The sequence below is a fragment of the Oncorhynchus clarkii genome, chromosome 16 (assembly GCF_045791955.1).
Source record: "Oncorhynchus clarkii lewisi isolate Uvic-CL-2024 chromosome 16, UVic_Ocla_1.0, whole genome shotgun sequence".
Lineage (NCBI taxonomy): Eukaryota > Metazoa > Chordata > Actinopteri > Salmoniformes > Salmonidae > Oncorhynchus > Oncorhynchus clarkii.
In genome coordinates this window covers 44,743,704-44,755,797 of record NC_092162.1, presented here as the reverse complement: position 1 = coordinate 44,755,797, position 12,094 = coordinate 44,743,704, and the positions used below count along the sequence as shown (strand labels likewise).

The window sequence follows — 12,094 nt, the reverse complement described above, 5'->3', positions numbered from 1 at the left end:
CAGAGTAAAGGGCCATAAATAAAAACAAATGTCAAGAAAACCCACTGCGCCATAGACGTGGGTGACAGGGTGTACTTGTCATACTGGGTGGTGTCAATTCTGCCACCGGTCGGCAACATGGCAGCCCTTTGTGTGGGCTGGGTGCTGTTCCTGATCGGGCTCCCTGCCTGCACCCTGGGGGTTCGCAATAGGGAGCACCTGCCTTGTGGGGACCACTGTGAGGCAGGGGACCCTATCCGTGTCTTGATTCTGTATGTCCCGTTGAGCCAGCTCCATCTGCGTCTTCATGTTGCCCTCCCTCCGCTGTTGGCACCAGGGGCTTCCTGACGACTGCTCTCTTCATTCTGAGCTGGGCTGTGTCATTTTCTCTGATCAGAATATACAGGTCCATGTCTAGATCTTCCATGTGGGGTTTTCCTCTGTCTCTCACTGACCCCCATCCTTGCATGTTGATCTGGCATCCGGTTTCTGCTTCCAGTGACTTGGCCCCACTAATCTGCCTATATAAGTTATAGTCGGGCTAGTCTTTTACAGGCACAAAGCTTCTCCTGCAGGTGAATGAGGCCCACCGGGCCTTGGGTAACTGCAGAGGTTGTTTGTCTACAACATGTCGTTGGACATGTTATCCTGCACTCTATTGATCTCTTCATCCATAAGCTTCTCTGTGTCTGTCAAGATGCAAAACAGATTTGGATAACTGGTCATAATCTTTTCAGGTAACGATTGTGTCAAATAGGCAGGACTCTGTGTCTCCCCTTCTGTCTCCCTAGTGTCATCTTTTTGTCATCAAGAGTGCAAGGTCTTTTTTATCAACAGAAAAAAAGCTTGGAAATCTGGTCAGAATCTGGTTAAGTTTGATCTCCATAGATATCAATGATTTATGTTAGGACCATCTCTCTCACATTGTGACATCACCAAAAGAGCATTGTTCTTCTGTGAGCATTTGTGCCTGTGTTAAAGGTGGAAAGCCATGACCAGTGTGAGCTTGTGGACTGTCACAGAGGAACTGTGAAGATGGCCAGCCTTACAAGGTCAGACAGTAATATCAATATAAAGCTAGTTTACATTGGGACTTTAAATGTGTCTGATCACGAAATCACATTTTGAATTGCTGGGTGTTCATTGTATCCATTGCCCGTGTTATCACAGTTCCACCTCCGATGACAAGCAGAAACACACCACAGCTCCGGTAAATCCAGAACAAAATGCATCTGCACACTTATGCTCCTCCAAAGTGCTCTGTTTTATTTACACAGACATTTCCATTCAAATTGCCTGGGTTTTTGCTGCCTTGTCACCCACATTTTCTATGCAGTTTTTAATGAATCTTGCCCTCCTAAGACATTTTCAAGTGAAAGATGGTTCACGTTGGTTTTAATATCAAATGTGGAGTTAAGTATGACTGAGGTGCTCCATATCCTCCCTCCGCAGGGTATTTCAGGGGAGGCGGAGCGTTCAGGGAAGAGCAGTGACTCCGCGGAGGAGGACATGCCAGCTGAGGGGGGAGTGGAGAATCAGATCAACGAACAGCACCTTCGCCGCATTGAACGCATGTTCAGAGAGGCTGACACGGATGGAGGGGGGGGTGAGTGACCCGAACACATAACACCTCCCCATAACTAATAGTATACCACAGTATCATTTTTAGCCCAACCCAGTATCATTTTTAGCCCCTAGTGGATCCCTGCCAGTTTCACCAACCAGCTGCACATTTCTACATAGTGTTGTCATACAAACACACATGGGTCGTTCCATGAAATTAGTCCCATTTGATATTTTAAGTTAAATTTAAAAGCTAAAGTGCCAAAATTCTGTATTGTTGGGTTTAGAGCTTGCAAATAAGGTATTTTAGTAGTGATTCATTATGAGGGAAAATAACAAAAACAACCCCGTCCCTCAATTTAAGGTTGATCCCGTTACGTGAACTGAACTCTTGTTTGAGCATGGTGAAACTATTCCTTTTAAAATATTTTTTCTCCAAAAGAAACATTGAACATCTAACAGTAAAATCATAGTGATAAAAGCAGGTGAGCTGCTTCTATCCCCATTACAAAACTGCAAACCTGACTCTCCACCCTATGGCAAAATGTGTGGAATCGCAGGAAATGAGTCATAGAATTGCAAAATCTTTTCTCCACCCCATGGAAAAATGTGTAGATTGCAGCAAGCTTACTGTAAAACAACATTTTCTCTATGCCCCATGGCAAAATGTGTAGAATTGCATGAAATGTACTTCAAAACTAAACATGTTTTGCTCTTGCAAGGTGGGGGGGGGTGGCTCCCAAACAACATTTTTCTAAGGGCCCTGAATAGGCTAGTGCCAGCTCTGACTGCATGTGTGGGTATGGATGTGGGTATGCAGACCCGCGAGCCACTGTGGCCCCTCATGATTTTTTGTGGACCCCACCCCAATCTAAGTTGCCCATCCCTGCCATACATACAGGCTAGAAATATTTGAACAATTTCAACTTGTTTTGTGAAGCTTGCATTCAATTGCCTGTCCCTGTTGCACATGACAAGCTTCCATTCCTCCTGTAACAAGGTGATTTATAGCTGATTTAAGATGAAATCGTCAACCCTGTTGAGGTCAACCCTGTTACTTTATTTGGCACATGATAGGCACTTACTATAGTGATTTTGGGGGGGAAAATTGGGTTTTAATTGGTTGAACATGTGTTCTTTATCACAGAATGTGAATAATAAAATAAAAAATCATCAAGTTACACTATCCAAAAGGGACACATTTTCTTAAACAATGTGTCATTCTCATTCTCTCTGTCAGGGTTGGATATGGCTCAGTTCCGAGATGCGATGAAGAAGATCATGGGCGATGTGGATGACGAGGATGTGGACATTATCTTTATGAAGGTGGACACCAACTGTGACGGCAGAATGGACTGGGTGAGAGAGCAAAACGACAATGAACAGGAGTGCTGTTTTGTCGTCAGTTGACCAACTCTGGTGTGTGACAAACACGTAAACACATTTCAATTCTTACTCTCATAAACAACAACTTTGTGTGGTTTCATACAGGTTGAATATCTGAACTACATGCTGTTAGAGTACAGAGAGAAAGACTCTTTGCAGCAGCAAAACAGGCCAATCTACTTTCCCAAACCACTCAAGATTGTGCCTGTGTAAGTGGTATTTCATTGGCTATGTTCTACAGGTTCCTAAGTAGTATGGGTGCAGTGTGTGCATCCATTAATCTTTCTGTGTCTCTGCCTGTGTAGTGCACACTGTGAGACCATTGTCCGGCTCCAGTTCTACCCATTCCAGCCCCCAGCCGGGGAGAAAAAGACAGACTCTGGGGAGCATGGCAGGGCCTCGGGGGGTTCTAAGGGCCGCGCCCACAGTGGACGCTACCTGTCAATCAGCCGTGATGGCGTTCTCAACTACTGGAGCGAGAGGTTCAAGCTGCTGCGCACTGTCAATGTGCGTATCAGCCATGTTCAAGCATTATATCACGAATAATCAATCAATTCATCTATTACAATTGAATTGAATAGCAATTCATATGTTTTCCCCAGACAATAATGTTTGATATGATGTGAAAACTCTGAAGTAATACATGATGTTGACATAGATGGAGAAAAGACAGTTGTGAAACACTGCTATGTAATAGAACATCCCACCAGCAGGTATGCTTCATGTCATACTTGTGGACCAGTAGGTATGCTTCATGTCATGCTTGTGGACCAGTAGGTATGCTTCATGTCATACTTGTGGACCAGTAGGTATGCTTCATGTCATACTTGTGGATCAGCAGGTATGCTTCATGTCGTGCTTGTGGACCTGTAGGTATGCTTCATGTCATACTTGTGGACCAGTAGGTATGCTTCATGTCATACTTGTGGATCAGCAGGTATGCTTCATGTCGTGCTTGTAGACCAGCAGGTATGCTTCATGTCGTGCTTGTAGACCAGCAGGTATGCCTCACGTCATACTTGTGGACCAGTAGGTATGCTTCATGTCGTGCTTGTGGACCAGTAGGTATGCCTCACGTCATACTTGTGGACCAGCAGGTATGCTTCATGTCGTGCTTGTAGACCAGCAGGTATGCCTCACGTCATACTTGTGGACCAGCAGGTATGCTTCATGTCGTGCTTGTAGACCAGTAGGTATGCCTCACATCATAATTGTGGACCAGCAGGTATGCTTCATGTTGTGCTTGTAGACCAGTAGGTATGCTTCATGTCATACTTGTGGACCAGCAGGTATGCTTCATGTCGTGCTTGTAGACCAGCAGGTATGCTTCATGTCATACTTGTGGACAGCAGGTATGCTTCATGTCATGCTTGTGGACAGCAGGTATGCTTCACGTCATACTTGTGGACAGCAGGTATGCTTAATGTCATACTTGTGGACAGCAGGTATGCTTCATGTCATGCTTGTGGGATGTTCTATTCTTTATCTGTGAAACATTCTTTGCATGTTTTTCTCTGCTCTAGATAAGTCAGATGCAGCACACAGTGGCCCAGCCCATCTGGGTGACAGACATGGTCTGCCTGAGCAACATCAACCAGCTCTCCATCTCCTCCACAGGGCGAGACGTAGGTGTGTCTGTGGGAATCTCTGTACAAACATTTGTATACATGAAAACATCTTGTTATGCAGTGATATTATGTTGTAAAATGCAATAGCTACTGATTTATAGCTACTGTATGTTTGTTAAAGTGTTTGTACAGTGTGTTTGTTTTTCTCTCACCAGAATTCTATGACATCAGTGCCAGTAAGTGTGACATAGTGTTCTCCCTGTCGGAGCTGGAGGCCAACGTGGAGGTGATGGACTACTGGTAGGCTTTGTGTGTATTCCAAATGGCACCCTATTTCCTAGTGCACTACTATTATTATTGACTATTACTTCTGTTTAATGGAACATAATGACTTTTGCAGGCCTTTTTGTGAGAATAACCTTTTTCTCTCTGCTTCCTTCCAGGACAGATGGTAAGAGAGGAGTGTACTCCATTGGTGATGCCAGTGGCACCATATACATCTTTGTCTCCTCTGATGTGGTCCATAATGGCCTGTTCAACAGTGCTGCCTTCAAGACAGGTACTGGGTGAAAACATGCAGGTGAAGATGGTAGGTACACATGTTCATGCCGAAGACCAAACTCACTTCTTTGCCTCTTTTTCAGGAACAAACTATCGCATCCCTGTGTCAGCCCTGCTCAAAAACACCTCCAGCTCATTTCTCTGCTTTCGAGTCGTAAGTAGCCTATGTAACTGTAGTTTTTCCTGTTCACACTCTTTCTTCCCCTCTTTAGTTAGTTCTCTGTTTCATATCTTCCCCTTTTTGTTATGTTCCAGCCCAGCCACAATGACTGGATCCACCAGATCCGCTACATCCCAGAGTTGAATGCCATCGCCACCTGCTGTGCGGCAGACCAAACTTCCATGATCCTGACCACGCTGCCCCACTCACGCAAGTGTAAAATTCAGTACGGCCCCCTTTCACGTTTTCCACATCTTTATTTTTTTTGTGTGTTTTACAGGACTGTTTAAAGACGCACTGCAGCTATATTTGAACTTTTCGTGTTGAAAAACAATATCCCACGTATAAGTACAGTAATATACACACACTTAAAGTTAACAAAATATGTTTTGAGCAAAGTCGTTTTTTTTTTGACACAACCACAAACTTCAAAGATTAGGCCGTAGAAGGAGTTGGTCTGATGCGATGTCATCGGCCTCCCTCCTTGGTTGTGGGAACATCTTGTGCCATGTAATGTCATACCTAGCACCTATTAAGATGTGCCTTTTGTTCAGTAAAACAGGTGCTAAATGAGGTAAAGAAGAGGCTGGAGTGCCTCTTTAAAATGCCCTCAAATCTCTCATTTCTAATGTTCATTTCACGGATGAATATAATTCTCTTGTTTTTCTTTCTCAGAACTGCACTCTTTCACATGCAGAAGGGAATTCTGTGTTTTGACTACTCACCTGAGCTCAACGTTCTGGGTATGTGTAGAAGTAATACCCCATACAGTGCTGTTTATGATGTCTAAACCAATTACATATAAAGTCAGTTACAAAATTATTGCCACCCTTGATAAAGATTAGCAACAAATACTGTATAAAATAAATAATAAATGCTTATCTATATTGCATGCTCCAAACATTTTAAAATTATATTATTTTATATTAAAATCGAAAGCATGTTTTGATTCCACTGGTCCTGGGGCCCTTGTTAAGGTCAACAGCATCAGGAACTTTAGGAGGCTGACACTTCCAGTAACCCCAAGCACACATCAAAATCCACAAAGAAATGGTTAATTGACTGCAAAAATCTACATTTTGCAATGGCCATTGACTTGAACCCCATTGAAAACCTGTGGTGTGAATGGAAGAGGACAGCCTATAAGCGCAGACGAAGGATATCAAGGATCTGGAAAGATTCTGTATGGAACAATGGTCTAAGATCGCTCCCAATGTGTTCTCCAATCTCATTAAATTTTTTTCATGCAATATAGCTCAGTATTTACATTACTTATTTCATACAGTATTCTTTGCTGATCTTTCTGTAGCTGTCAATCTGGATATTATTATTTTGATGCAATATCCCATGATGTGTGTTTGTCCGCGCTTGTTTTCCAATGTTCCAGTGACTGGATGCTTCGATCGGGTTGTGAGGGTCTGGAACCCCTATGTGACCAATCAGGCCACATCACAGATGAAAGGTCACAGCACCATCATCACTCACATCGCTGTCAACGGCAGAGACAACAAGATCATCAGTGTCTCCAAAGACAAGGTCAGATGTCCAGCATTATCACTACAGGGACAGGGACACTCAATGTCACCCGTTGACTACTCAGATTTGTAATGCTCATTTAGACCACAAAACAGGTAAGGATCGTTTCTTTCTGTTCCAGAATGTGCGGGTGTGGGACCTGCAGGACAGTGTCTGCCTCCAGAACATCCAATCCAGGAACGTCAACATGGGCTGCTTCCCCATCACCAGCACCTACTATAACCACACCAGTAACACCATGGTGATGGCTACGTACCTAGTGTGTGTTCGTTATTGCCTTTAACATGTGTACTCATACACACACTATTGGTTGTACAAGGTTCTTTGGTATTGCTGTGTATTTATTTCCTCATGTTTATGTTGCGCCGGGCAGATTGGAGTTCTTCGAGGGTCTATGGAGGATGCAAACTGCTCTGTACCCACAGCTACAACATCACATGAACAGCCACTCTGTGCTGCTCTCTACAACTCCAACTTCAAACAGGTTGGTGATGGTTCAATACTTGGGAGTGAGGTAAAGGTCAACTAAGGGATGATCATACAACCTATTGAAGCTAGGTAAACCCACCTTCTCTCCACTGCTCTGTGCCCAGGTGGTAAGTGGGTGCCATGCGGGCGTGGTCAGTGTGTGGGACATCCTGACGGGGGAGAAGGTAATGCAGTTCCAAACGACCCCTGAGCGACCAGTTGAGGTCACTGCCATGGCATTCGACGGGCCCAAACGCCGCCTCATCACCGGGTCTAAAGACGGCACCCTGCGTCTCTGGAACTTCAACAACGGGGCTCTCCTTTCTGAACTGCCCCTGGTGGACAGCAATGAGGTACTACGCTGTATCCTGCAGGGCACTGGTCCCTAAGTGACAGACCAGACTTGTCTTTCTTACCACCAAGCAATGCCGTTCGACTACGGAAACAATACTTACTGAAATGACTTGTTGGCAGGTTACAGGGATTCTGTACATCAACGAGAGGATTTATGTTTCAGGCTGGAGCAAACGGGTCATGTGGTATCTGTGAGTACTTCATGTTTTTACATCTTTGGACTGTATGCAACTTTTAAGCACTTTTTTGGCTGGCAATTGGTCAACTTGTGTGGCTTTTGTATGTTGTATCTGTATTATTTGTATCGTTTGTGTCTGTATGTTTACTTCTTCCCATCTGTCTGTCCGTCTTTCCTCCTGTCTGTCCGTCCGTGTGTCAGGGACAATAAGGAGGAGGATAAGATGGAGCACCGCGTGTGGAACCAGTACCACTCAGACGACATCTATTCCATGCACGCCCACGGCAGCAAGATGCTGGTGACCGCCTCCTACAGCGGTGACGTCATTGTCTGGAACATAGATTCAGGGCAAGCCTTCTGCCGTTTCAACGCTAGCGAGAGCCCACTGCCCCTCTTACCCATACGGGTGAGGCGAGACACAATGGAGCGCTGCCATTTTGTTTGTCTGTTGATGTTCATGTTGAGTTTCTAATCAGGTGATCGAGAAACCAGGCCAGGTGGTGACTGTTATGAGTCCAGACGGTTTGGGGAAGGAGGATGAGGACGATGTGTGGCTCCGCTCTATGGTGGAATTTCTTGAGACCGTGAGCCAGACTCTCAACCCTCAGGCTCGTCGTCCCAGCTGTGCCAACCCTGCCCACACCAACGTCATACAGGTACACATGGAGTGTGTGTGTGTGGGTGTGTACACTGACTTTAATACGCATGTGTGAGTGTGTGTGTACTGATGTAGAGGTGTTTGTGTCCCTCAGCAAATCAATCAAGCCCGGCGTTGCAGTATTCCCGAGCCCCCTCCTGATCCTGTGATTCAGGGGCCTCGCGCCAACATGCGGCATGTAAAAGAATGTTTCAATGCTTCATCTCTTTTTGTATGTTGACCGTTGTGTAAGGGGTTTCCATTACAAGAGGATGGTGGCACCTTCATTGGGGAGGACGGGCTCGTGGTAATGGCTGGAGCAGAATGGGTGGAATGGTATCAAATACTTCAAACACATCATTTCCATGTGTTTGATGTCGTTCCATTTACTCCGTTCCAGCCGTTATTATGAGCCGTTCTCCCCTCTGCAGTCTTCTGTGGTTTCCATGTATTGATGTGTGTGTGCATGTTTCTATGCATCCCACAGGGCCGGAGGGGTAGCATCTCGGCTCCAGTCTCTGCTTTACTGCCCCAGCCGGTCACAGTCTCCATGGGTAGGCGGACGACACTGCTGCCTAGACGCAAGAGCAAAACCATCAACCTAGATGAGCTGGAGAAGCCTCGGTTTGCAGTGGAGAAAGTACTGGCTGACTGACATGTACACTGTAACCTATCTGACGGTTTAATATTGTTCACCTTGATTACCGACAGAGGATGTCAATGACTGTCTCTCCCTCTCTTTCTCTCCCTATTTCTCTTTCTGACGAGCAGGTGTTGTTTCTGGCCACCCGTGAGCGTAGCCCTAACACGGCCATCCTCCTGACCAGCTCAGCAGACGGCTACATCTACGCCTGGTCTATCGGCCGTAACGGAGGGCTGCTGGGGAAATTCCGTGCCGTGCATAGCAAGGGGCCAGTCATCTGTGCCATGTCCACTGACAGACAGGACCAGATACTGCTCACTGGAGACAGCAACGGATACATCACGGTAGTACTGGAGGGTTTGGAGACCATAGAATATGTCCATGTGTTGTTTATCTATGTTGGCTAGACCAACTGATGTCTTTGAGTGAAGGGGACAGTAGTGAGAAGTGATCAGGGTGGAGACATTGGCAGGATGTTTTACAAATCGACTATGGACTGAAAGTATCTTTCTTTTCTTTTCTCTCTGTTTTTCTTTGTTCACGTCATCCCTCTACACCTGTATTTCCTTTTCCGCAGCTGTGGGACATTGAGAAGTACTGTTACCGTATGAGGGGTGGGGGGGCTGAGGAGGAATCATCCAATGAGGACTCTCTGAGGTTGCCTCAACTCATACCTCCCTACTGCAAAGTGGAGGGACCACGGAGGCTGGTGGTGGAGCAGGACAAAGAGGTAACTCAACAGCAGTAGCACACAGAACATAATGACACACCAAAATATTTGTTCAAGTTACAGAGCTTTAGGGAGGAGGGCAGGTTAGGATGAATGTGTAACAGATGTGAAACTAGCTAGTGGTCATTGATGATGTCACCTTCCGTAGACGGAACAGACTCTGTCATGAATAGATTTCCCACTCATTTCTATTATCCCTCTCTGACCAGATTTTGCAGGGATGGAGTGTGTCCCTGATCCCCCCTAGGCCCCTGAGTTCCTGGCGCTGCCACCTGAAAGGGATCGTTCATCTTGAGTATGTGGAGCGTTTCCGCCTCATCGTCACAGCCAGCCTGGACTGTAACGTACGTCTGTGGACCACCGCTGGCAGATACATCGGTAAGCACCACCACTGGAGTTACGTGTATGGTGTCATTAGTTTGAGAACGTTTTATGGTTCTATGTAATATGTTTTATCATCAGCCACAAGGGGGCAGTGTTGGTACGCTCCAACTACTGTATGTCTACTAATACTGACAACTAGTACCCGGTCTGTCCCTACATCTCAGGTACATTTGGGCAGGGCCTGTGGCGGGTGGGTGACCCCAAGGCCCTCCACACAGAGCTCCCAGTGGACCTGAAGAGGATGGGGTCCTGTCAGACACTTAAAGTCCTTAATGAGGGGAAGTACCCGCACTGGAGGTGAGGGGAAAAGTCCAAATGCGCAAGCCCTTCTGTCTCCATAATGTGAACTATATGGCTGATGAAAGGGACTTTCCACACACAAAAACATGCTAGTCATGCACTGTACCCATCCATGCACTGTACCCATCCATGCACTGTACCCATCCATGCACTGTACCCATCCATGCACTGCACCCATCCATACACTGTACCCATCCATGCACTGTACCCATCCATGCACTGTACCCATCCATGCACTGCACCCATCCATGCACTGTACCCATCCATGCACTGCACCCATCCATGCACTGTACCCATCCATGCACTGTACCCATCCATGCACTGTGCCCATCCATGCACTGTACCCATCCATGCACTGTACCCATCCATGCACTGTACCCATCCATGCACTGTACCCATCCATGCACTGTACCCATCCATGCACTGTATCTCGGCCTTCTTAGCTGTGCCAAACGCATCCTGGAGGGCCTGACTGCACAGAAGAGTCAGCAGTCGACAAAGTTTGGTGGGGTCACAACGCAGCTGAGGGAACTGGTTCCTACCGACCCACGGATCGTCAAGTACACCGACGAGCAGATTGAGAACACATGGAGACTGTGGCAGGAGAAGGGAAGGCAGGTGAGTTACAGATGCCATCCACACTCACAGTAGCCAACGCACATCAGATTAAAGTAAAGGACTGACTGCAACACACCTGTGTGGTTACTGTGCCTAACGATCGAGTGTTGCTTCAACTGTCCTTCCCTCAGACCAGCAGCATTTTAGGACGAGCATACAAACAGAAAGTGAGACATCACCTTCCGTCCTGTACCCCTGACCTCCAGACAACCTTCAGCAGTCAAGAGCAGGTAAGACTCATACCTTAAAGAGCCTACAACTAACTCTATGGGACCGTTTCCTGGCCTTAGATGTGTAGTTCTCTGTCATTTTTGAGAGAGTATAAGGCACCATCTCTGTTGTTCGAAGTCAAAAGGGATAATGATGTGCCTGTTTATTTATTTTGTTTGTTTCTCTGTCTCTCTGTAGTTGAGGGTGTATAAGGCCTTGCCCTACAGCGTTCTGCGGCCCGTCACCCTGCCCCCTGTCCCAGAGCTTCTGAAGGACCATCAACACAGGTTAAATGAGGGCACAGACACTGCCGCCAAGCAGAAGAGGAGCACTAAGCGCCGGCCCCACTCACACACACGCTACCTGGCTGCTCCTCCGTGACCAGCAACTCCCAGGTGCTAATATGACCCTCGCTGATTACATTCAGAAATAAAAATGAGTCTGGCAAGGCACTATTTTATGTGTTTGGTGTAGTTGTTTTAGACGGATCAGGTCGAGACAGTAATACAGGAAACGTGTAACGCTTTTTGTCATATGTGATGAAATGGTGAAGAGCGCATTGATTTTTTTTTTATTGCACATTTAGAGGATATCAAAAAAAATATACATTTTCTAAAAAAATGTGGAGAGTATGAGGGAAAAAGTAATATGTACAAGCCATGTGTGTCTAAGAGTTCTCCCGGGGTTTAGGTCTCCTCTCCATCTGAGAGAGAGTTGGTGTTTGGTTATCAGGTTTCATGTCCAGCTTTGACAGGCCTGGGACCTCCTCTCCTGCTTGGACCAGCCGGGTCACTTCGTTGAATGAGAGGGTTGCATCTG

The 12,094-nt window shown here is 46.2% G+C and overlaps 1 protein-coding gene across 1 annotated transcript; it reads left to right on the top strand.

The window, feature by feature from the left end:
• Nucleotides 1–117: 117 nt before the first annotated feature.
• LOC139367322 (WD repeat-containing protein on Y chromosome-like) lies at nucleotides 118–11,656 on the top strand. Its single transcript, XM_071105536.1, has 29 exons — nucleotides 118–180; nucleotides 961–1,031; nucleotides 1,150–1,189; nucleotides 1,432–1,585; nucleotides 2,783–2,901; nucleotides 3,034–3,137; nucleotides 3,234–3,435; nucleotides 4,452–4,557; nucleotides 4,712–4,796; nucleotides 4,940–5,055; nucleotides 5,135–5,211; nucleotides 5,313–5,443; nucleotides 5,893–5,960; nucleotides 6,605–6,753; nucleotides 6,875–7,012; nucleotides 7,127–7,237; nucleotides 7,347–7,574; nucleotides 7,696–7,766; nucleotides 7,955–8,159; nucleotides 8,230–8,409; nucleotides 8,506–8,589; nucleotides 8,878–9,030; nucleotides 9,162–9,377; nucleotides 9,611–9,763; nucleotides 9,973–10,141; nucleotides 10,312–10,444; nucleotides 10,891–11,065; nucleotides 11,197–11,295; nucleotides 11,474–11,656. The coding sequence occupies exons 1-29, from the start codon at nucleotides 118–120 to the stop codon at nucleotides 11,654–11,656; spliced, it is 3,783 nt and encodes a 1,260-aa protein (XP_070961637.1).
• The last annotated feature ends 438 nt before the right edge of the window (nucleotides 11,657–12,094 follow it).

What these genes read in the sequence shown, in the direction of transcription:
- LOC139367322 (XM_071105536.1), top strand. Translation starts at nt 118, where the DNA reads ATGGCAGCCCTTTGTGTGGGCTGGGTGCTGTTCCTGATCGGGCTCCCT. An exon ending in CAGTGCTGCCTTCAAGACAG is followed by an intron (nt 5,056 to 5,134) that starts GTACTGGGTGAA and finishes TCTTTGCCTCTT; the next exon opens with TTTCAGGAACAAACTATCGC. An exon ending in AAACGGGTCATGTGGTATCT is followed by an intron (nt 7,767 to 7,954) that starts GTGAGTACTTCA and finishes TCCGTGTGTCAG; the next exon opens with GGACAATAAGGAGGAGGATA.